The sequence below is a fragment of the Balaenoptera borealis genome, assembly GCF_965194805.1.
Source record: "Balaenoptera borealis genome assembly, chromosome: 7".
In the NCBI taxonomy this organism is placed as follows: Eukaryota; Metazoa; Chordata; class Mammalia; order Artiodactyla; family Balaenopteridae; genus Balaenoptera; species Balaenoptera borealis.
The window spans coordinates 14034932-14056468 of NC_138864.1; the positions used below are offsets into that span (position 1 = coordinate 14034932).

General features: G+C 40.3%; 1 protein-coding gene across 2 annotated transcripts in view; it reads right to left on the bottom strand.

Annotated features, from left to right (window-relative positions):
• STK17A (serine/threonine kinase 17a) overlaps positions 1-21537 on the bottom strand; it is a 38778-nt gene that overhangs the window by 11944 nt on the left and 5297 nt on the right. For both annotated transcript variants that reach the window (XM_082399866.1, XM_082399867.1), the window contains exons 2-3: positions 16321-16533; positions 4678-4822 (exon numbers count right to left, since the gene is read on the bottom strand). In XM_082399866.1, the coding sequence (XP_082255992.1) occupies positions 4678-4822; positions 16321-16533 (358 nt within the window). The remainder of the gene's footprint in view (positions 1-4677; positions 4823-16320; positions 16534-21537) is intronic.

The following is a 21537-nucleotide window of genomic DNA, read 5'->3' on the forward strand; positions in this document are numbered from 1 at the left end:
TTCTATTTAAGATGCATGCATCCCAAGTGGTAAGAGAGAAAATAACAAGGTCCACAGAGAGGTAATGAGAGTGGAATAAACGGGAAACATACAAACTGTTCCCAAATAGACAACTGGGAGTAGAGGAGTCCTCCTAAAATCTTATTTCTCAGCTTCGTGGGGGAATCCTTTTATTTATCTGGGTATCTTCACTTCTGTACATAATCTATTTACCATTTACTGAGCAATCACCATTGAATGAGATCATTGTAGACTTGAGGCTAATCTGCTCAATAAGGCTTAAGGTACCATGGACAGCATTTTAAGGAACATTTTATCAGCCCACGAAAGTTCAAGTAAATAGACTTTTTATGCACTAAAACCCAGGTCAGAGTATAGAAATAGGTTAATAATCCTGTCTAAATAAATTTGGGAAACTGTTTAGAAATGTTACATGTTACCCCTCTTTCAAGTAAAACATTGATGCTTAAACTATCAGTGATCAATTTAATCTCAGATGGGAAAGTTCCAGCTTCTAATTCCTAGTCTGCTCCTCTACTTCCCATTATACATATCACAGGGTGGACGGGTTTAATGACTGAATACCTAGTACAGAACTGTTGGAAGATCTGACCAGTACGAGACCATCTAAACACAAACAGCCTTGGATTTTAAGACTGGATTTTTTTGTGCCCTTTTTGGTCAGTCCTCCCCTTGACTGATGTAAAAGCAGGCCATTACGCCCATGACTAGCTCACCAAATTACTGAGATGGTATTGCGACTTGAGCTTGTCCTGACTCTGGCAGAGTTGCTGTTACTGAGACTTGTCAGTCCTGCCATGATTTACGTGCAAAGGAATGGGCTCTCCCTTAATCACACACACTTCAGTGTCTTCAATTTTCATAGATGCATAAACACCCCAACATCTGCATCTGCTACTCCTCAAAGAACTTCCCACGTTCAGCTGAAGACACAGGCCTGCCTCGTTTTACTGCACTTTGTTTTACTGCATTTCGCAGCGATTTTATTTTTTACGAATTGAAGGTTTGAGGCAACCCTGCGTCGAGCAAGCCTTGGCACTGTTTTTCCAACAGCATTTGCTCACTTTGTGTCTCTGTGTCACATTCTGGTAATCCTCGCAGTATTTCAGACATTTTCATTATATTTGTTGTGCTGATCTGTGATCAGTGACCTTGGCACTGGGAAAGATCGTGTGACTCGCTTTATTGTGACATTCACCGTACTGTGGTGTCTGCAAGCAAACCCGCCACATCTCCGAGGCCTGCCTGCATCTGGCTGACAGTCTTCAGCGAATCAGTCTTTTGGCAAACTGACCGTTTGGGGTCTGACCGGACTAAGTAGTGTATTTCCCGTTCTGTCAATTACCACTTTTCAAAGAGGCAACTATAATAGTTATTCTAACTAACTTCTGTCTCTGGGAGGAGAATTGCCCATTTTCACCATAATGGGGAATAAATGGTCTACTGACTCAAAGTTCCCATATATACTGGGGTTATCACTTTTCACAGAATTAAAACGTAAGAAAACACATTTAGCTCTATAGCTTCGTCTTTCAAGCTCTGAAAGAGACTGAGAGTCAGCATTATAGACAAGTCGTCACTGGGCAGACGGTTGTTAAAAGATGCAGGACAGCAGACTCTCTTTGTCCAGACTCACGGGGGACATGGAAGTCAACTTGGAAATGACCCTTTGATAGAAATCATTCCCGTCTGCACTGCTGCCTTTCCAACCCCATCCCCAACCTTTCCCCTCCAGAGCTCGCTGAGAAGCAAGTCTGAGGGCGTGTGTGCAGAGCGTGCGGGCGGAAGGCAGGCTGGGAGCCTTCCAGGCCACCTGTCCTCTAGCTCTTCTGGGCCCAGGAAACACGCAAAGTCCTGTTTCCAACATCAAAGGCCCATCATCAAAGCCTCTATTAAAGCTGGAAAGAATTCTACACCGAGTGCACTGGGGAGAAAGGGTACGATTTATACTGAGTGTGTTAGGGAGAAAGGGATATAATTTCCCTGTGTAAATACACAGTTGAACCTGGTATTCAAGAACTTAATATTCACCCTTGACTGCTTTCAAGTAACATCAAAGATGCATGACACACAGTGTTGGCAACCTGTCTGACTTGCTACCTAATTAGCTCCTTTTCTGAATAATGTCATAGGTGGAGCTGTCATAAATTGAAAGCTCATTTCCTATAGGTGCAATATTATTTAAATTGGGGTTCTGTTCCTGGAGGTCGTTTTTACATCATAAAACTAGCAAAACGTCATAGAAATAAATGTATGATTTTACAAAGTTATGTGTGTAAAACCAAACATGAGAGAAGGCTTGGCACAGACATGACTTTGGGGACGTCCTCCTCACGGCTGGTACTAACTGAGGCTTCTTAAAGCCTGAGTCCACTGAAGTCTGGACTGCAGAGACCATCTCTTCCTGGCAAGTGTTCCCGAGCGAAGCACGGCGGCTGTGTCCCGCACCCAGGATCTCTGAATTTCTAATGCATACGACGCACTAAAGGGAAAAACCAAAGCCCCAGCTCCCTTGCGCATGCTCTGAGGGTCTCACCTAGGTGATCTCTAAGGCCACTGCGGCATCAGCCTCCTGGGACTGCTCGTGGGTGCACACACGTCCACACCTGCCTTCAAAAAATGGCACTATCACTCCCATACTCTACTGTGCTGTAACCGCCCACTTTAGACACTCTACTAAGAGATCAGTGTGCCGGAGAAAAAAAGAACTGTTAACAAAATGAAATATTGGCATCTTTCAGAAAAGAACAAGAAGGTTTCCAAATAATTTCCTTTCCCCTGTATTTTTCTGTAAGAACCTAGCATTTGAAGGAGGACCTATTACCTTTCCACCTAATTTCAAATGGAATTTGATCAAGTTTACTTACAGAGTCACTTCCAGGTTATACACTGCACACTCCTTGAGAGTCTTCCTTCGTGCAAAAGAGACTAAACACTGCCATGTATACAGCACGGTATGTGTACAGTATGGTGTGTATAACGTGTCACAGAGTGTGCCATCCAGCAGCAGCTGTCTGAGTGGCACCTGCATCCGCAGGACTGGCATCACCTGGCCCTGCCCTGAATCTGAAACTTGCTGGGGCCCAGCAATTTGTTTTAACAAGCCTTTCAGGTGACCCTGACCTGGGTCAAAGCTGAAGAGCCACTGCCTAAAGCATCTCCTTTCTGCTGGAAGCACACGACAGCAGGGGTCAGGGTGGGTGGGCAGGTGAGTGAGACGAGGCCGCAGAAGTTCAGGAGACGAAAGTGGTTTTGGGTCCGGGGGTTCGGCCCTGTCAGGTTACCCTCCTTCCTCACGCCCTCTCTGGCTGACGGGGCGGGTAAGGCGCCGGAGTCCCTGGGGTGTGTCCTGCGCTAGAGGACTGTCTCACTTCCACAAAGCCCCACCGGGACTCGACAGGGAAGCAACCATGGGAAAACCAGCAGGGGTCTTAGACGCTCTTCTCCTCAGCTGCCTGAAGGAATATGCTCTGAATCCCTGCGGTGGAAACTTACTGTTTGTGCCCGTTCTCTAGTCTTGGAGAAACGGAACTGGTCTAAGAACCCATCCCTTCCCCACTCTCAGTCCACATCAAAGCTGGGCTGGGAGCAGGGCTTGACCCCTCTAGGTGGGAGCATATGACACCAATGGCACTGGCCTGGCCGTCAAAGCCCTGCACCCTGGACCAGTGCACCAATTCTTTCTGGGTTGATCTAAGCTGGTCTGAGTGGGTCTCAGGACTTCTGAACGAGCCAGTGACTTGAGAGCAGCTCTTTCCTGCTGAGTCTCAGGGCAGTTGTGAGGCTAAAAAACGGTCGCATCTAACTCACCACCATTTCATTGCCGTTTGGAGGAGGTAGAGCTGAGAACTGAAGAAAAACCAAGCGCTGGCAGTATCTGGATGAATGAATAGTGCTGTAGCTGCAGCCAGAATTACCCTGGACTTTTTAGCCAGTGAAAGTTCCTCTTTCGATTACCCTGCTTTCAGCTGGCGTCCGCGTCACTTGAAAGGATGGTAACTGATACCACCCTTTGTATTTTCTCTCCTCCTTCCTCCCCTTCCTTCTTTGACAATTTCAAATTAAAAATCTACCTGCCTCTGATCGCTTTCATTCCCTAATTCATTTTATTTATTGCTGCCTGCCTAATTTTCCACAACACTGCTTTTCAAATATTTCTGCTCAAAAATCACCTATCACTCCGTGACATGTGAACCCCGGGAATCTGGCCTTTTCTCAACTTTCAGTATCTCCTACGTCATCTTTCAATTCCAGAGGAACTTTTCCATTTATTTTTGTCCAAACACATCACAAGTATTCCTAACTCTTTTGAGTTACTTTCTCCTATTCTTCTCTACCTATCTAAATCCTAACTTTTTGGAAAGGTCTATCTCAAGCCCTGTCTCCGCCAGGAAGCCTTCCCCTACCCCAGCAATACCCTCGAAACTCCATTTCCGGGGCAATGTATTATTATTTATCTTTCTATGCATGCACATGTGCATTCTCTCCCTGATTAAACTGGCTACAGGATACAAGTTATGACTCAATTCGTATATTCTTGTTACCTAATAAAACACATAAACCTGACAAATATTGGAGGAAACCACTGTGAGATATTTCGCATCTAGAGTGTCATTCTCCAGCAACTTCAAAACTGTAAAGTAATTCAGCTCTTACCTTCAAATCAAGATGAACTACATCATGAGCGTGTAAAAAGCGAACACCTTCTAAAATCTGCCTCATGAGTCTCTGAACATCTTTTTCCTTAAAGGCTTCTTCTCTGTCTGCAACACACTGGTCAAAGATTTCACCCCCAGCAGCACTAGAGAAGATGAGAAGCACATTTTCAATAGAAAGGAAGAGGACTCATTAAAAATAGCCTTTTTGTTCTTAATATTTAGACACAGTAGGTATCTTTATTTACATAGACTATAATTTGAACGTGTGTAAACGTTCGTCCATCTACATGCTGAAATCCAACATTTTTTAAGTAAAAATTTAAGCTCAGATTAGCATTTCCAAAGCTAAATAAAAACATCAGCTTCAGAACTTCAAGAACTAGACCTTAGTACTAAAATATATTAACACACTTTCAAGTAAAAAAATTCTCAAGAATTTTTAGTTACAGAATACATAAAAACATTGTTTTTGTAAAAAATGCAAATAATGCAAATAAAGCAAATGCCCTCCATTGAAGACCCTTCCCCCAGTCCAGAGCTACATTTAGAAGTAAGCTCTGTTATCACTCAGGTGTACTCCATCCTTCCAGATTTTTAAAATATATTTAAATGCATACAAAAATATTAGTTTTCTGGATTTTTAAAGACACATAAATGGCAACATTCTAACTGATACTGTTCTATTACTTTTTAAAATTACTTAAACATGCCTTAAGAGTCTTTTCCATGATGGTTTTATATCTATCTCATAATTTTTATCTTTTATTTTTTAAATTTTTTGGCTGACTTGGATCTTTGTTGCTGCAGGCGGGCTTTCTCTAGTTGAGGCGAGCGGGGGCTATTCTTCGCTGTGGTGGCTTCTCTTGTCACGGAGCATGGGCTCTAGGCGCACGGGCTTCAGTAGTTGCAGCACGTGGGCTCAGTAGTTGTGGCACGAGGGGCCCTAGAACGCACGGGCTTTAGTAGTTGCAGCACATGGCCTTAGCAGTTGTGGCTCGCGGGCTTAGTTGCTCTGGGGCATGTGGGATCTTCCCAGACCAGGGATCCAACCCATGTTCTCCCTGCATTGGCAGGTGGATTCTTAACCACTGCGGCACCAGGGAAGTCCTACCTCAGAATTTTTAATTCCTGCAAACTTGTGGATAGAAAAACCATAGTTTATTTAGCCATTCCCCTTTGAAGGACATTTAGGTTTTTTTTTTTTCCTAATTATTCATGATTATAAACAATGTTGTGATGAGAAGGTGTGTGAAGGTTCCTGTCAGCTCCTGTGTCAGTAAGTGGTCTTCAACGTAGATACTGGGATGAAACTGCTGGTGTGAAAGGAATGTGCTTTTGAAATTTCAGTAGATATGACCTAGGCTCACCAAAAGAGCGGTACGGACTTCAACTTTCTTCCACCCTCTGGCCAAAGCACCTGTTTTTTTTTTTTTTTCCTCTGAAGAATTTTGCCAATAAAAGAAACAAATCATTTACAATTTTTCTTTCCCTTCAGCAGAAATTCCATATTTTAACAATTTGTTCTTACCATAAATGACAGCTCATGTCCTATCTCAAATTTTCCTTTATGTGTTTAAAAAAAAAAAAAAGACTGGATTGCCTCCATGAAGTTGTTATAAAAATTAATGTGAAATACGCAACTCCAAGCAGCCATGCTACTGTCAAACAAAAGCTACTCGTTCGTTTCCTTTTCATAAGATAACTTAGTTCTTTCCTTCCTTTTTTTTGTTAGGGCAATCTATTTTCTAAATTCTGTCTATAAAAGGAAACAAAAATTTTCACCAAACTCAGCTAAGAACCTATTTAAGTTTAGCTGAAAAGCTCTAGGTGGTGAGAGTGAAAGAAAATAACTCGCTGGCTGATTCAGATTTTCATTTGGTTAAACCTATACAACTGACAATTATATTTTAATTACAGTATGAGAAAACCATACGTGAAAGCATCAAAACAATTTTTATGTAATTAACTGTAAAATGGCCATTGCATGTTCAGGCAAAGCTAAAGTGATGCATAACTCGTAAGAAAGGAAGGGGTGAGCGTTTACAACGAAACCAAAGAGTAAGTTAGTGACAGCCTGCGGTACCGTACACGTGAGCAGGCAGTTAGTGAGGACGAGCTGAGTCCGCTCGGTCGCAGCGGCTAGAGACGCACCCGGACGCGATGTGCAGTTCACGGAGTGCCCTGCACGTAAAGGCTACACTCAGAGCTGCCTCTCTTCCTCAGTTGAGACAGACAAATGCATTTTGGTTGCAAAAGTTCGCCGGTCTCAATTTACTGTCCTCTGGGCCTCTCAGCTCAACACTACCACCCACAATAAAATTCAATAGCGGTCAATTTACATAAACACAAGGATTTCTTCACCTAAAATTTAAGAACAATTTATTATTAGTCCTTTCCACTATGATGTTTACCCATTCTTGCTTTAACAAAAGGGTTTTCGCAAGAATTTAAGCAGTTCACATAAGCACAAAATGTGAAGCGCAAAACTAGTTTTCTAAAAATTTCCAAGGATGTACTTCAAATGCAGGCTATTGTAATAAAAAAACTGTAAAAGCCAGCCTTGAGTGATCAGCAAGACTTAACATACCCTCTCGGTACAACGTACGACCGTCATATCATCTCACCCTACTTACATTTAAGCCTGACCCATTTAACTAATTGTCATATTAACTAATGGAACCAAGTGAAATTTTACTAAGGAACAACTTGAGATGTTAAAAGCATCTGTCAAGTATGGTAACAGAAAACACAAGAATATTAACAACTACTTCGCACAAAGCACCTTCCTTCACACAGAAGTTTGTGTGTGAAGGAAGGTGCTTCACACCTTTGTGTGTGTGCTCGAGCAGCGCAGAGTTTGCTATGTCTCCCTTTCACTACAGCAAGACTTCCACAGCTTTATTACAGTACACTTTACTCCAGCAGTGCTTATTTTCCGCAACTTTAAAATTACAAAGAAACGAATTCATTTAACTTTTTACCCAAATATCTTTTACAAAACAATTAACTCAAGGGCTTTACAAAACAATTAACTCAAGGGCTTTTCAAAAAATTTTACACCAAAACAATTTTTACATAAAATATTAAGAACTGTGAATTTCAATTTTCTAGTTAGTGGTCCTCAGAAAGTTGTAAGTATCTCTTTGCCAACATTATTCAGAGCCATATAAATGATGTTTGGAAGCTAAGTGTAACTGACTTTCCCTGGCTGCTTGCACCTTAGCTAGATCACAGCTTCCAACCTTAGGCACCAAACACTCCTTTTTCTACCTAAACCAGCATTTCCATTTCTATCCCATGTAGAGGCCCCGTTTGGATCTCTACTCCCTCACTATTCAAATTCAACAAATACCAATCAAATATGTTAAGAGGCCCTGTGCTAGGGCAAGAAAGATAAATTATAAGTTTTAGTTGGGAAGAGAAAGACGAAAGATAATTTTAGGAATATGTATGCATAAATACACATGAGTGTGAAGTTATATATCAAGTGATTTGATAACTTAGCAAATGAGCAATTAATTGGAAGGAAAGAGAAAAAAAATCTTAGAAAGATGACACTTATTCTGAGCCTTCAGGAATGAACAGGAATCCACTAGATGGAATGGCAGGAGTGCATCCCAGGCAGGGTGGACATATGTATAAGGGCCTGTTGGTGTGACAAATAACTGGTACACTCACAGAAGGATAAGCAGCTACTTCCCCTTTCACCCAAATGGTACAGAACTTGCCATCTACCCATAAACAATGAGAAAATGAGCCAAGTATATGAACCAACTATTTTCAGACATAAGAACAACAGGCCGTTAGGACCATTATCCCTGAGGTGGAGGCACAAACAAGCTGATCCCTACGCTCTGTCTTTCTACTTGGAGGTAATTTACGGCACGTGGTACAGGGCTGGGGAGGATCCGAAGCAGAACAGCAGCCTTGCTAAATTGAGGGGGTAGGAAGGGAGTTTGACAAGGCTAAGGCAGCTGGACTTTGTACAGGCAGAGGACCAGGGAGGAGGGTTCTACACAGAGGGAGACCTGCAGACATCCGCTTAGTTGTATCCCAGAGTCTTAGACAAGGTACTTATACGCACATTCACTGGATAAAACTGTGAGGTCAGGCACAGAACTACCAGGAAATCATTAGCTGAACAAGCCCTAGCATTCACCAAGGACAGAATAAGATATTTGAATTTTACCCAGTTTGAGTAGAAAAACCATGCCAAGCACCTGGGGCATTCAGCAGTCCCCCCAGAATGCCATATTTTAGCCTTATTAAAGGCTAAAGTAGCCCTAGACCTGCCCAGTAAGTCTGATCCACAAGTAATTTAACTGCCTGCCAAAACAAACATCACCATTCTTTTAGTGGAAGATCATAAAATCCACCCAGCACTGTGCCATTCTAAATATATGGCATCCTTCCAAAAATTACTAGACATCTGAAAATGCCACCACTTACAACTCACAACTAACAGGAAAATAAAAACAGACCCAGAGATGATGGAATTGGCAGGTAAGGACTTTAAAACAGGTACTATAAATACACTGAAGGATTTAAAGTAAAATATGAACACAACAAGGAGAGAGATGGAAGGTATGAAAAGAACCAAATGGAATTGCTAGAGATGAAAAATACAATATTTATAGTGAAGATTTCACTGGCCAGGCTTTACAGCAGATCAGACACTAAAGAAGAATCAGCAAATTTGAAGACGGAAATGGAAGCCATCCATATAAAGTATGGGGGTGTGGGGCGGAGAATAAATAGGACCCTGGGGACCTGAGCGACAGCATCAACCAGTTGAACACACTGTATTGAAGAAACGAGAGGAGAGAGGTGGGGGCGGAAAAATATCTTTTTAAATAATTGCCGAAAAATCGCCAAATCCGATAAAAACTAAAAGATCCACGTAGCTCAATAAACCCCAAGCAGGATAAACAAAGAAAATCAAGGCACATTATACTCAAGTTGCTGAAAACCAGTGTGAAAGAGAAAAATCTTTAAAAAGGCACACATACAGGGGTATCAAGAATCAACACAGACGTCTTGTCATAAACAATGCAAGGCAGATGACAATGCAATGATACCTTTAAGTACTGAGAGAGAAAAAAAGTGTGCCGAGAATGCAGGGTGAGGTTGGAGAAGTACTAGCAGGAGATGAAGTAGAATAGAAGTCAGACAGAAAAGCATGGGACGCAGTCCAAACAACCTGAAAAATCCCAAGTAAGGCAATGATGGCTGGTATATAACGCTAAATATCTCCTTCAGAAGCACTCCCTAGCCTCTCTGGTGGAGTAAAGGTGCACAGTGCATGGCTAAAAGCTTTGGAATCACACACTCCTGGGCTAAATCTTGGCTCTGCTACTTGTGGTGTGATCTTAGGTTGATAGTTATTCTGAATTTTTTTTTCTCACATATAAAATCTTGTTCTAAAATTTGTAAATAAAACAATTTCAGTTGCAGGATACAAAATCAATACCAAAATCAGTGTTTCTTCTATACACTAACAATGAACTATCAGAAAGAGAAATTAACAAAACAATCCCATTTTCAGTAACATCAAAAAGAATAGAATTCTTAGGAATATTTTTAACCAAGAAATGATATATCTATACATGGAAAACTAAGACACTGGTGAAAAAAACTGAAGAAGACACAAATAAATGGAAAGATATTCTGCTCATGGCCTGGAAGAATTAATATTATTAAATATCCATACTACCCAAAGTGATCTACGGATTCAGTGCAATTCCTATCAAAATTCCAATGGCATTTTTCACAGAGAAAAAACAATCCTAAAATTTGTATGGAACCACAAAAGACCCCAAATAACCCAAAGCAATCTTGAGGAAGAACAAATCTGGAGGCATCAGCCCAGTTTCAAAATATATTACAAAGCTATAGTATCAAAACAGTATGGTATTGGCATAGAAACAGACATATAGATCAATGAAACAGAACAGAAAGCCCAGAAATAAAATCATGCATATATCATTATTTAACTTATAACAAAGTATAAAGAGAAGTATAAAGTATAAAGAGTATACAACGGGGGAAGAACAGTCTCTTCAATCAATGGTATTTGGAAAACTCAATATTCACATGCAAATGAAGGAAACTGGACCCCTACCTTACACATACACGAAAGCCAACTCAAAATGGATCAAAGACTTGAATGTAAGACCTGAAACCATAAAACTCCTAGAAGAAAACATAGGGGGTAAGTTCTTTGACATCAGTCCTGGCAATGATTTTTTGGATTTGACAATAAAAGCAAAAACAAACAACTGGGACTACATCAAATTAAAAAGCTTCTGCACAGCTGAGGAAATCATCACAAAATAAAAAGGCAACTATGGAATGGGAGAAAATATTTGCAAATCATATATCTGATAAGGGGTTAGTATCCAAAATATATAAAGAACTCATACAACTGAATAGCAAAAGACCAAACACTCCAATTAAAAAAATGGGCAGAGGAACTACATAGACATGTTCACAAAGAAGACATACAAATGGCCAACAGACACATGAAAAGGTCCTCAACATCACTAATCATTGGGGAAATGCAAATCAAAACCACAATGAGCTATCATCACCTCACACCCATTAGGATGGCTATCATCAAGAAGCCAAGAGACAGTAAGTGTTGGCAAGGATGTGGAAGAAAGGGAACCCTTGTGCACTGTTGATGGGAATGTAAATTGGTGCAGCCACTCTGGAAAACAGTAAGGAGGTTCCTCAAAAAATTAAAAATAGAACTACCATATGATCCAGCAATTCCACTTCTGGGTATGTATCCAAAAGAAGTGAAAGCAGGATCTCGAAGAGATATCTACACTCCCATGTTCACTGCAGGCTTCTTCACAACAGCTATCATATGGAAACAATCTGAGTGTCTGTCAAAACATGAATGGGGGGCTTCCCTGGTGGCGCAGTGGCTGAGAATCTGCCTGCCAGTGCAGGGGACACAGGTTTGAGCCCTGGTCTGGGAGGATCCCACATGCCGCGGAGCAACTAGGCCCGTGAGCCACAACTACTGAGCCTGCGCGTCTGGAGCCTGTGCTCCGCAACAAGAGAGGCCACGACAGTGAGAGGCCCGTGCACTGCGATGAAGAGTGGCCCCCGCTTGCCACAACTAGAGAAAGCCCTCTCACAGAAACGAAGACCCAACACAGCCAAAAATAAAAATAAATTAAAAAAAAAAAAAAAAAAAGAACATCAGGTCATACTATTTCATATTTCAATCCCTTCAATTATATCAGTGCTATTAAAAAAAACAAACAAAAAAACAAAACATGAATGGGTAAAGAAGATGTGGTGCATATATACATGTATAATGGAATATTGTTCAACCACAAGAAAGAATGACATCCTGCCATTCGCAAAAATGTGGATGGGACTTGAGGGCATCATGCTAAGTGAAATAAGTCACACAGAAAAGGACAAATACTGTATGATATCACTTATAGGTGGAATCTACAAAAGGCAAACTCAAATGGAAATAGAGATTAGAATGTGGTTACCAGGGACTAGGGGTGGGGAAAAAGGAGCTGTTGGTCAGAGTATAAACTTCTAGTTATAAGGTAAGTTCTGGGGATCTAATGTAACTATGATTATTACAGTTAATAATACTGTGTTATATACTTTAAAGTTGCTGAGAGTAGATCTTAAATGTTCTCACCACAAAAAAGAAATGGTAATTATGTGACGTGATGCAGGTGTTAGCTAATGCCCTGGTGGTAATCATTTTGCAAGATATAAGTGTACCAAGACGTTGCAGACCTCAAACTTACAGCATGTTCTATGTCAATCACATCTTGTAAAGCTGGAGAAAATTTAAAACTAAAACGCACAAATAATGTGTATAAAGCATATAAATGATGTATACAAAGCTGGCAGAGAAGACTTAGCACAGCGCCTGGCACAGAGTAAATTCTTAACTACGACTATTACACCTCATCTATGTTCCACAAGAATTCTAGTAAAACACCAAGGTTGTTGCCATCATTTCTATCTCTTTCACTAAACTACAGCACTTGAAACAAAGGGGTTATGCTATTTTCACTTTTGTATTACCAGCACCTTAGTATCCAGAGCACGTGGCAGGTGGAATGAGTAATACAGTAATCATGAACCTGCCTGTTTCCATAACAACAATCTGTTGACATGGCCGAGAATTCTGATATCTCAATGTCCAAAGTCTAATTCTAAGACTTCCTCTTCAAACAAAAAGTAGAACACAAAAATGTTTGGCCAAATCATACTGTTTTGTAGTTCTAGAAACATGATCATGGAAGCAACAGAAGCTACCAAAGATTTCTAAGCAAGGGAATAATATTGCCACATCTATGTGTAGGTCACCTATCCAACAGGAGCCTGAGGGATGCCCTAGAATTGAAGCCAGAGTGATCAGCTAAGCAGCTACTGTGAAAGTCCGTGGGAGAGAGAGGACCCAACACAGAGGAGAAACAGCAAACACAATGAAGAAGGGCCCAGCAGGGGAGAGGTTCAAGTGGAAGACTTGGTAATTCATTATACACGAGCATTAAACGAGATGAAGCAATCAAGGATAGACCCAAGGTTTCTATTTGAGTGATGAAATAAACAGGGATACCACTGGAAGTGGGGAACAAAGAAACATGGGCATTAGAAGGGCAGCAATGCAGGGGTGAAAACATATTGATCGTGCATCGGTCATGATGTGCAGGTGGATTCAGGGATATGCAGTAGAGCAGCTGGAGCTGAGGGAAAGGTCTGACGCTGGAGATAAAGATTTGGAAATAATAACCAGCATGTAAAAAATAGCTGAAGCCACAAAAATGGACTGTCATCATCCAGGGTAAACGTGCAGAATAGAAATGTATGACAAGAGTAACACTAATGAACAGTGGGGAGCACTTGTATTTATATAGTAGATGAAGGGGAAAAGGCTCTAAGATTTAAAAAATAAAAGAGGGCCCTGCAAGCCAAGGAAGAACATAACTTCAGGAGAAGAAGGTATAATATCAAGTGTTTAAAGAGAGTAAGAAGTAGAATGAACACTAAAATGAGGCGATCGATTTTGGCAAACAGGGCTGATGACCTCATGAAAGTCTGAGGACAGCGGGTGGCAGGAGACTGAAAAGTGATGGGGGGTCGGCACACGAGCAGACGGATGGATCAATGAAGTGAAACAAAACTGACTGGAAGGTGAGGGAAGCTGAGAATTCAGACGACTCCTTTAAAGACCACAGCGGTAAAGGAAAGAGAAGGGCAGGACATTAGCTCAGAAAGAGTCAAAGCTGAGGACCAGGAATTTTAGGAGAGAAGTGACTGAAATCCTGGAAGATGGAGGGAAAAGAATCACTAGAGGAGAGGGGCTCTGAGAGAGGCTAGATAAGTGACTAAAACATAAAACTCAAGTCCTAGAAAAGGAAGAGGATTAAAGAACATATGTCAGAGTTTTAGCCTTCGAGTTAAGGAGTGGAACCTCTTCCCCGGAACGGAAGGCAAGCAGGTGAGAGCAGTTAGAGAGGGATGCCGAGGCGTGTGTGTCTGATGGCCTTTATTTCCTCCGTAAAGGAAGAGAAGCCTCGGTGTCTAACAGGTGGGAAGTGGGTGACACAGTAAGTGCGGTCAAGGTTTTGATTAGCTCCTGCCCGCCTGCCGGGGATGGTAAAAGAAGGGGATGAGAGATTAGGTAAAGAATTACCCAAGTACACCAAGAGCCCAGCTGAGGATGCAACTCCCACCCTCGTAATAAGCAGACTGAAGACTACACAAGTACTCCCAAGAACGGGCAGGAGGAGGGACACACAGCGTGCGTCCCACGTTTCAAACGGGCAGAAGGAGTTGCAGAGGGAGAGCAACAGAAAGAAGGAAGTAACGCTGGTGAGGCGCTGGGGAGGGCCTAGCTGCAGTAACGACCAAGAAGGGAAGGGAATATAACGGAAGAAAAGGCAGGAGTAGACGGAAGACTGAAGACCTGCACGGAGGCTGAAGAGCGGGTTTGGGAGGACGGGAGAGGAACGAGGAGATGATGGCTGGAGGGTCTCTTCCGGATCAATTTCCAATCCTAGCTGGAGCCTCTCCAGGACAAACCGAAGACCAAAATCCTCTTAACCAACCTTTTTTTAACAACTGAAAAACAACTGCACAGAGATATAATCCACAGCGACTACATTTCTTAAGCATTTGATCATTTGCGGATATTTCTATTATAATGTAAAATACACAATGGAAAACACTTTCATGCTTTTCATTGTTCACATTTTATTTTTTCTTTGTAGGGATTCCTACAAGTGAAATTACTGAATTAAAATATATAAACACAATGCTCTTGAATTATATTAGCAAGAGGAACACACTATTTTAGCCGTCCAGACTTCTCCCTCTATAAACTTTTAAATAAAAACAAGGTAATAATAGACATGTTATTTTGTAACGTTTCTTTTTTTTTAACTTAATATTTTAAAACATCTTTCTATGTAGTACATCTTTATCTACCATATCTTTTAAAATGACTGCAGAGCAATCCATCTCATGACATGATCACTTATTTCACCAACCTCTTACCATTAAACATTTAGATTATTTCTTTTTTTGTTATGTAGATACTGCTGCACTAAACATTTTTGTAATACATCTTTGCACAATGGCCTGATTATCTCCTTGTGAAAAAATTTGTGTATGTGAGATTGCTGGGTTAAAGAGTATATATATTTTTAGGGCTTCTGACACATACTCCACACTGTTCTCCAGAAGAGTTACACCAGGTAATACTCCCACCTGTAGTATAAATGAGATGATCCAAGTCATGAGTATCACTTTTCTTCATGATATCCGACGATCTTACATAGGGAGAAATCGGCAACTTATTTTTAAATTTACATTATAAAAACTGTAAGAATCAATATTTTTCATGTATGTATAGGCCATTTACACAGGCTTCTGTGTGGAATTTCTCTTTATATCCTTTCTTTGTCCATTTTTTTTTTTTTTTACACTGGGAGGTTCATGTTTCTGGGTATATTGGTAAGATCTAGTTACATATTAAAGAAATATTAATCATTTTGGGCGAACAGATATTAGAACTATTTTTTCCGAGTCTGTCTTTTCATTTTGTGTTCATATTATGTACTAATAATGCTTTTTAATGTACTCAAATCTATCAATCTTTTCCTTTGGCAGGAGAAGCAGAGAGGAAAACAGGATTTCTTAAGAAGAAAAAACTGTCCTTCATTTTCCAAAGCTGTTTTCTCTGCTGTCCTTACTTATTTACCCAAATTGGAAACATAGTATGAATCAAAACAATCATTCTGAAAGAAGGATTAATAACTTAGACTATATGAACATATACGGGATTATAAAATGCCTTTTATTTTAATATTATCTTGGTGCCACTTACCTTCTTAAGAAAGCCTCTAATAAGAACATAAGAGAACTTATTTTCAAAGGAATTTCATTAAAGAGTGAAAATGAAAAACATAACATACATGCATCCTTGCAAATTTGGGATATGTCAAATGAATAAGAAGAACACACTAAACAGTTCTGGAAAATCTTCAGATTTCTAAAGAACCAGGGCCTGCCACGTTATCACAGATGAGTGGCACCGATAAAGGAGTGTGGACTATGAAACAAACTCAGTAAGGGAGACGATACTTACTATTCCAGAACTAGGATCATTTCCGATGGCGTCTCATAGACTTCATGTAAATCAATGACCCAAGGATCGTCCTGTGCTAGTTCAAGAACAGCAATTTCATGAATTATTTCTGTCCGACAATCTTGGCCTTTTCTTCTTTTTCTCATGAACTTTGCTGCAAATTCTTTTCCAGAATCTTTCTTTATACATTTCCTCACCACTGCAAATTTCCCCCTAGAATTACACAAAACACATTCACTGTTAAAGTTGACTTTTCAGAGATGATAAATTTTAATAAAATTTCCCAACAGTCATCAGTGGATATTCAAATTTAGGTCATATGCAATCATAAAAGTAGCCATATAACTTGGGAAACACCTCTCTAATCAAATAAAATGTAATGTGTACATCTGTAAGATTCATTCTTCTAAATACAAAACCAAATATTAAAGCCAATATTTTTTTGCAGCGTTATATATAAATATAACAATTTTTCACACATTTATACATAAAAATGATTTAAATCTTAAAAAAGCCATTTGACTTTTTAAGAGAAACCGGTTATGAGAATTCCTAAAATAATGAATTTCACTGTCACTAAGTGACTCTAAGAGGACACTATCACCTTCCAAGGTTATAAAAGTTAGGGATCTCATTTATATGACATCATTTCAACTACTGCATCAGCTGGAAATGTCTAGTTTTCCTATAAAGACAGATACAACAAACATTACTTTGATACACTCCACTCCATGCTATTACACTAATAAACAAGTCACATGGGGGATACGTATAGCATATTGATTAAGGGATAAGGTCTGGAATTAGACAGATGTGGGCTTGAATCCCCAAAACGGCTCTGCCCACTCACTCGACGCATAACCTTGGGCAATTTATTTAACCTCTTATTTAAGAAAAATCTCATTTTCCTAATCTATAAAAGAGGACACAAACGGAACCTATTTTACAGCGCTGTTGTGAGAATTAAAGACTATAATACATGTCAATTGCTTAGCATGGTACTTGCCACATAGTAAGTACTCAAAAAAATTTTAGTAATCAAACAAATCATTAAGTTGTAATAATCATCACCCATAAATATCCAATACTCAAGTTGGAAGGCAACTTAGAAATCATATAGTTTTTTTTTTTTTTAACCTACTGTCAAATGCCAAAGCCATGTCTTCTTTCAAACTGGGAGGTAGTCTTTTCCACTCCTGGGTGCATACTATTTTAACAAGGCTTTCATTACAAGCCTAAACCTGGCTTCCAGTGAAGGGCTGTAGTCCTGGTCTTTTGCTGAGCAGTATAGAAGACCCCCCATGACAGTCTATCAAGTACTGGACACAGCTAATCATTCCGCATCCCCTTAGGGTTCTGGGATCGCCTCACTGTCATGACTCATAGAACTGCTGGAAAAATGTGCCAACTGAATCTGAAGCAACTGCGCCAAGTATAATCTCATCAAAATGTTACATGATTATTATTTTGCTGATGTTGGCACAGTACAACTTAATATGCCTTTAAAAAAACTTGACAGGTTTTCCATATTTCATAAATAAAATAAACGACCTAGATCTTTTTCCTCTTGGAGTTTTTCAAGCCAGTGTCCTCATACTATGGTTTAAAAATATATTTAAAAAATTTCAATGCAAGGCTTTAATTTGCTCTGTTAAATTCTACTTTCTAGGTTTGGGCCCGGCATTCTAGACTACTGACGCAATTTTGAGGAATAATTCTTCCTTCTTAGCTACTGTTAACCATGATTTTCATGCCCTCTGTATTTCTGTTATACCATCAGCAATAAAAATGTTACATGAAAAAATCCTTAGGCACAGCCCTACAGATGTTCAATTAGGTGGCAATCTACCTAATAGCACCCTAATTCAGAACAAAGTTCTCTGTGTTCAACAGAAATGCGAAAGGCTTTCCAGATTACTAGAGAGATTAAACAATAAACTATGCATCACAGACTAACACCTCTTTTTATTTTACGCCACAAAATCATTAGGCTAATAACATCTCCACTGAGTTTTAAAAGGTTCCTAATGATCTTTGGATTCCTTTAAGGAAGAGAAAAAAATCATCAATGGTTTGATTTTTTTATACCTATATTTCTGAAGTTTCAAAAGAAGAGAAAAAAGAGAAAGCCTATTTTGTAAAAAACTGACCAACATAATTGACAACAAGCGTCTTGCTATTAAATTAGAAATGGCTGGGTTGAACTACCCTCAAAGTACTCTCACATGAAACACACAGATATCTATTGCTACCATACCTAACATTCAAGGCAACAGTACTGTGTAGTAGTAAAATACTACTTCTTACCTATCTGGCCTGAAGGTATATTTCCAAAGACCAATAGAGAAATGGATCCCACACATCACTAACCTGTAAACTCTGGGAACCCTTGCTACAGAAGAACCATTGCTTAATTCAGGGGCCAGAGGCAAACACAGGGGGAGAGACCTAAACTTATCTGATGTCTGTGGCCAGGCACCCATTTCTTTGGGTCACCACAGTAGGTCCCACGGCTCTCCTCCCACTCCAATCACTACTCTTGACACCACCTTTGTTTTCGAGGAAGCATTCCTCATGGCTGTAGGTCTACCCTTTTCTTTCCCCCATATCATACACTATACTGGGAGTGGGCAAACTTTTCTGTAAAGGGCCAGATAGCAAATATTTTTGGTTTTGCTGGCCAGACGGTCTGATCACTACTGTTCAAGTCTGCTGTTGCAGAGTGAAAGCAGCTGGAGACAACAGGTAAATGAATGGGGGTGGCTGGGTTTAAAAAAAAAAAACACACTTTACCAACACAAAATGTGAATTTCACATAGTTTCCATGTCATTAAATATGACTTTTCTTTTGACTTTTTTCAATCATTTAAAAATGTAAAAATCATTCTATATAGCTGGTGAGCTTTACAAAAACAGGCAGCCAGCAGTAGCCTGCCAACCCGTGCACTATTCCACGCTGAAGAAAACTCTTCTACCATTCTGATACTGCACACCACTGAAACTGACAGCAAGGCAGCAGATCACAAGGGTTTGAGGAAACGCGCACTGCCTTCATCTCTGAATGACTGGGAGGGGAACCCTTAAAACTACTCAGAGTCAGAAGATGAAACGAGGTTTCTGGGAACCATTCTTTCTGTAGAGCCACGCGGTACACAGAACTGTGAGACTCGGCCTTCAAGGTGCGGGGTCCTAGTGAACACACTAAGAATTAACACCGTCACAGTGTCCCTAAATTCCACACCCACAGGGGCTCTAGTATGCATGCTTTACCACAACTTCATGGTAAAAACTGTGATTGTACCTCAACTCTAAGTTACTGAGGGCTCTCCAAAGCATGAAATAAATGACATTTCTCTGACACTAGGGGCCACAGTTACATGCAGAGACTTGAGACTGATGAGGTTCAACGGGCACAAGATGTCTGCTGCACATCTACTTCCTTTGCTGGCTTACCCGAAATTCTTCCTGGATCACATCGTTGTTACAGTTTTTGGAGCTCTTCACTCATTTCACAAACATCTATAGTTCACTATTATACACTAAACTGAGAACTCAGATTTTCATTACTCATTTTTTTGGGGGGGGGGGAATATCAGAAATGAATACATTTCAGAACTCAATGATAACCCATTCCGGGGTGGTAAGAAAGGAAGGATAAACAATGATAGCAACAGGAAGTGACATTTTGAGTCAGACCCACCAGTCTAAACTTCCTCAGAACAAGGATTGGGCTTTACCAGTGCCCAACTGGTAGAGCCTGGGAAGGCACAGTGAGGGTCTGTAGGTACGACACGCTAAGGAGTTTGCCCTTTATTTCTCAGGGTAAAAATGGGCACCTACAAGAATTTTTTAAGTAAGGTAAATGTTTTAAAAGGTAGGTCTGAGAGTGTATTATCAAGTGTTAACTAGAAACTAGGGAAGCCAAGAAAATAATTCAAGGTAAGGGGTCTGAAGGAAAGTACCAGCAGTGCAGGCTGGGAAGAGAGAATGCATTTACAAGACATTCAAGGTCAAGATCCCTCAGCACTTCCTGACACGCTGAGTTGCAGGCAGAGATGAGGGCAGAAGGGAAAGGTGGAAGTGGAAGATGACTTGGAGATTTTTAACCTGGGTACTGGGTGATGTGGTACCATCCACTGTGAGAAAGATGAGAAGAATGATAATGGATTTGCGGGGGGGGCAGAGGGAGGGGGAACGTGTTAGGTTTTGGATGGGAGAAGTTTGAGGTGCTTTTCTCTGTAAAGAGAACTTTATTTACTAGATGGATTCCAAATATAAGTTCCAGTGTTGGGTTGCCACACAAAGGTGAACAGATAATAAAATATACAAGGTTCAGGCAAAGATAAAAAACTATAGATGCGATTTGAGTGGTATATAGAAGAAGCAAAATAAAAGTGAGCTCCGAGGTTCCAGGTTTGATTCTATAATAGATTACAGTAAAGTGCTTTGTTTCTCCCTGTATTCTATTAAAGTTGGTCTGACATATTAGAATTTGTTGCCCTAAGACTGTCTCCTTGGCTGGAGGATGAGTTCCAGGGACCTGGCCTCTTACTCATCTTTGCATCTCCATGTGTAGAGCCCCGCACATGGCAGGTGCTCAAATATGACATCAGATAACACCCTGAGTACATACACTGTTCATGCTATTCTGTTAAAAGAAAAGTTCTATGGCAACTTAACCTCATAAGGTTTAATGTTTTAGCCACAATGGACTACTTGCCCTTCTCTTCGTCATTGAATTTTTCTGCACTGTGCTTATTTGTTTTCTTGCCAATGGCTGGAGTATCTTTCATCACTACTAGTAGTAAAATTCCACCCATTCTTTCAGGCCCAGCTCAAATGTTATTTTCCCCATAAGACTTTCCCATGTGGCATGTCAGCTTGCCGATAAAGGGTGTAGTGACTGATTTGTTAGATTTGGGAATAATTTCCAGAGCCTACCAAAGAGCCTTACGTGCTCAATATGCAAGTACAGTATTTGCTTAATAGCACTGGGGTAATGCCTTAAGTGCAAAGAAGTTCCGTTCAAGAAAGACCTAGAAAAGATCTGTCTTCCTTACCTCTGAAAGGAAAACAACAAAAAAACAAACTCAAACTATCTACTGACCCTAAGTGTAAAAATCAGTGAGTCCATCAGATCAGACATCGACATAAGTGACAAGAGCAGGTAAGGCTTTAAAAGCCAGACTCAGTTTTAAATTCTGGCTGGTAACTGTA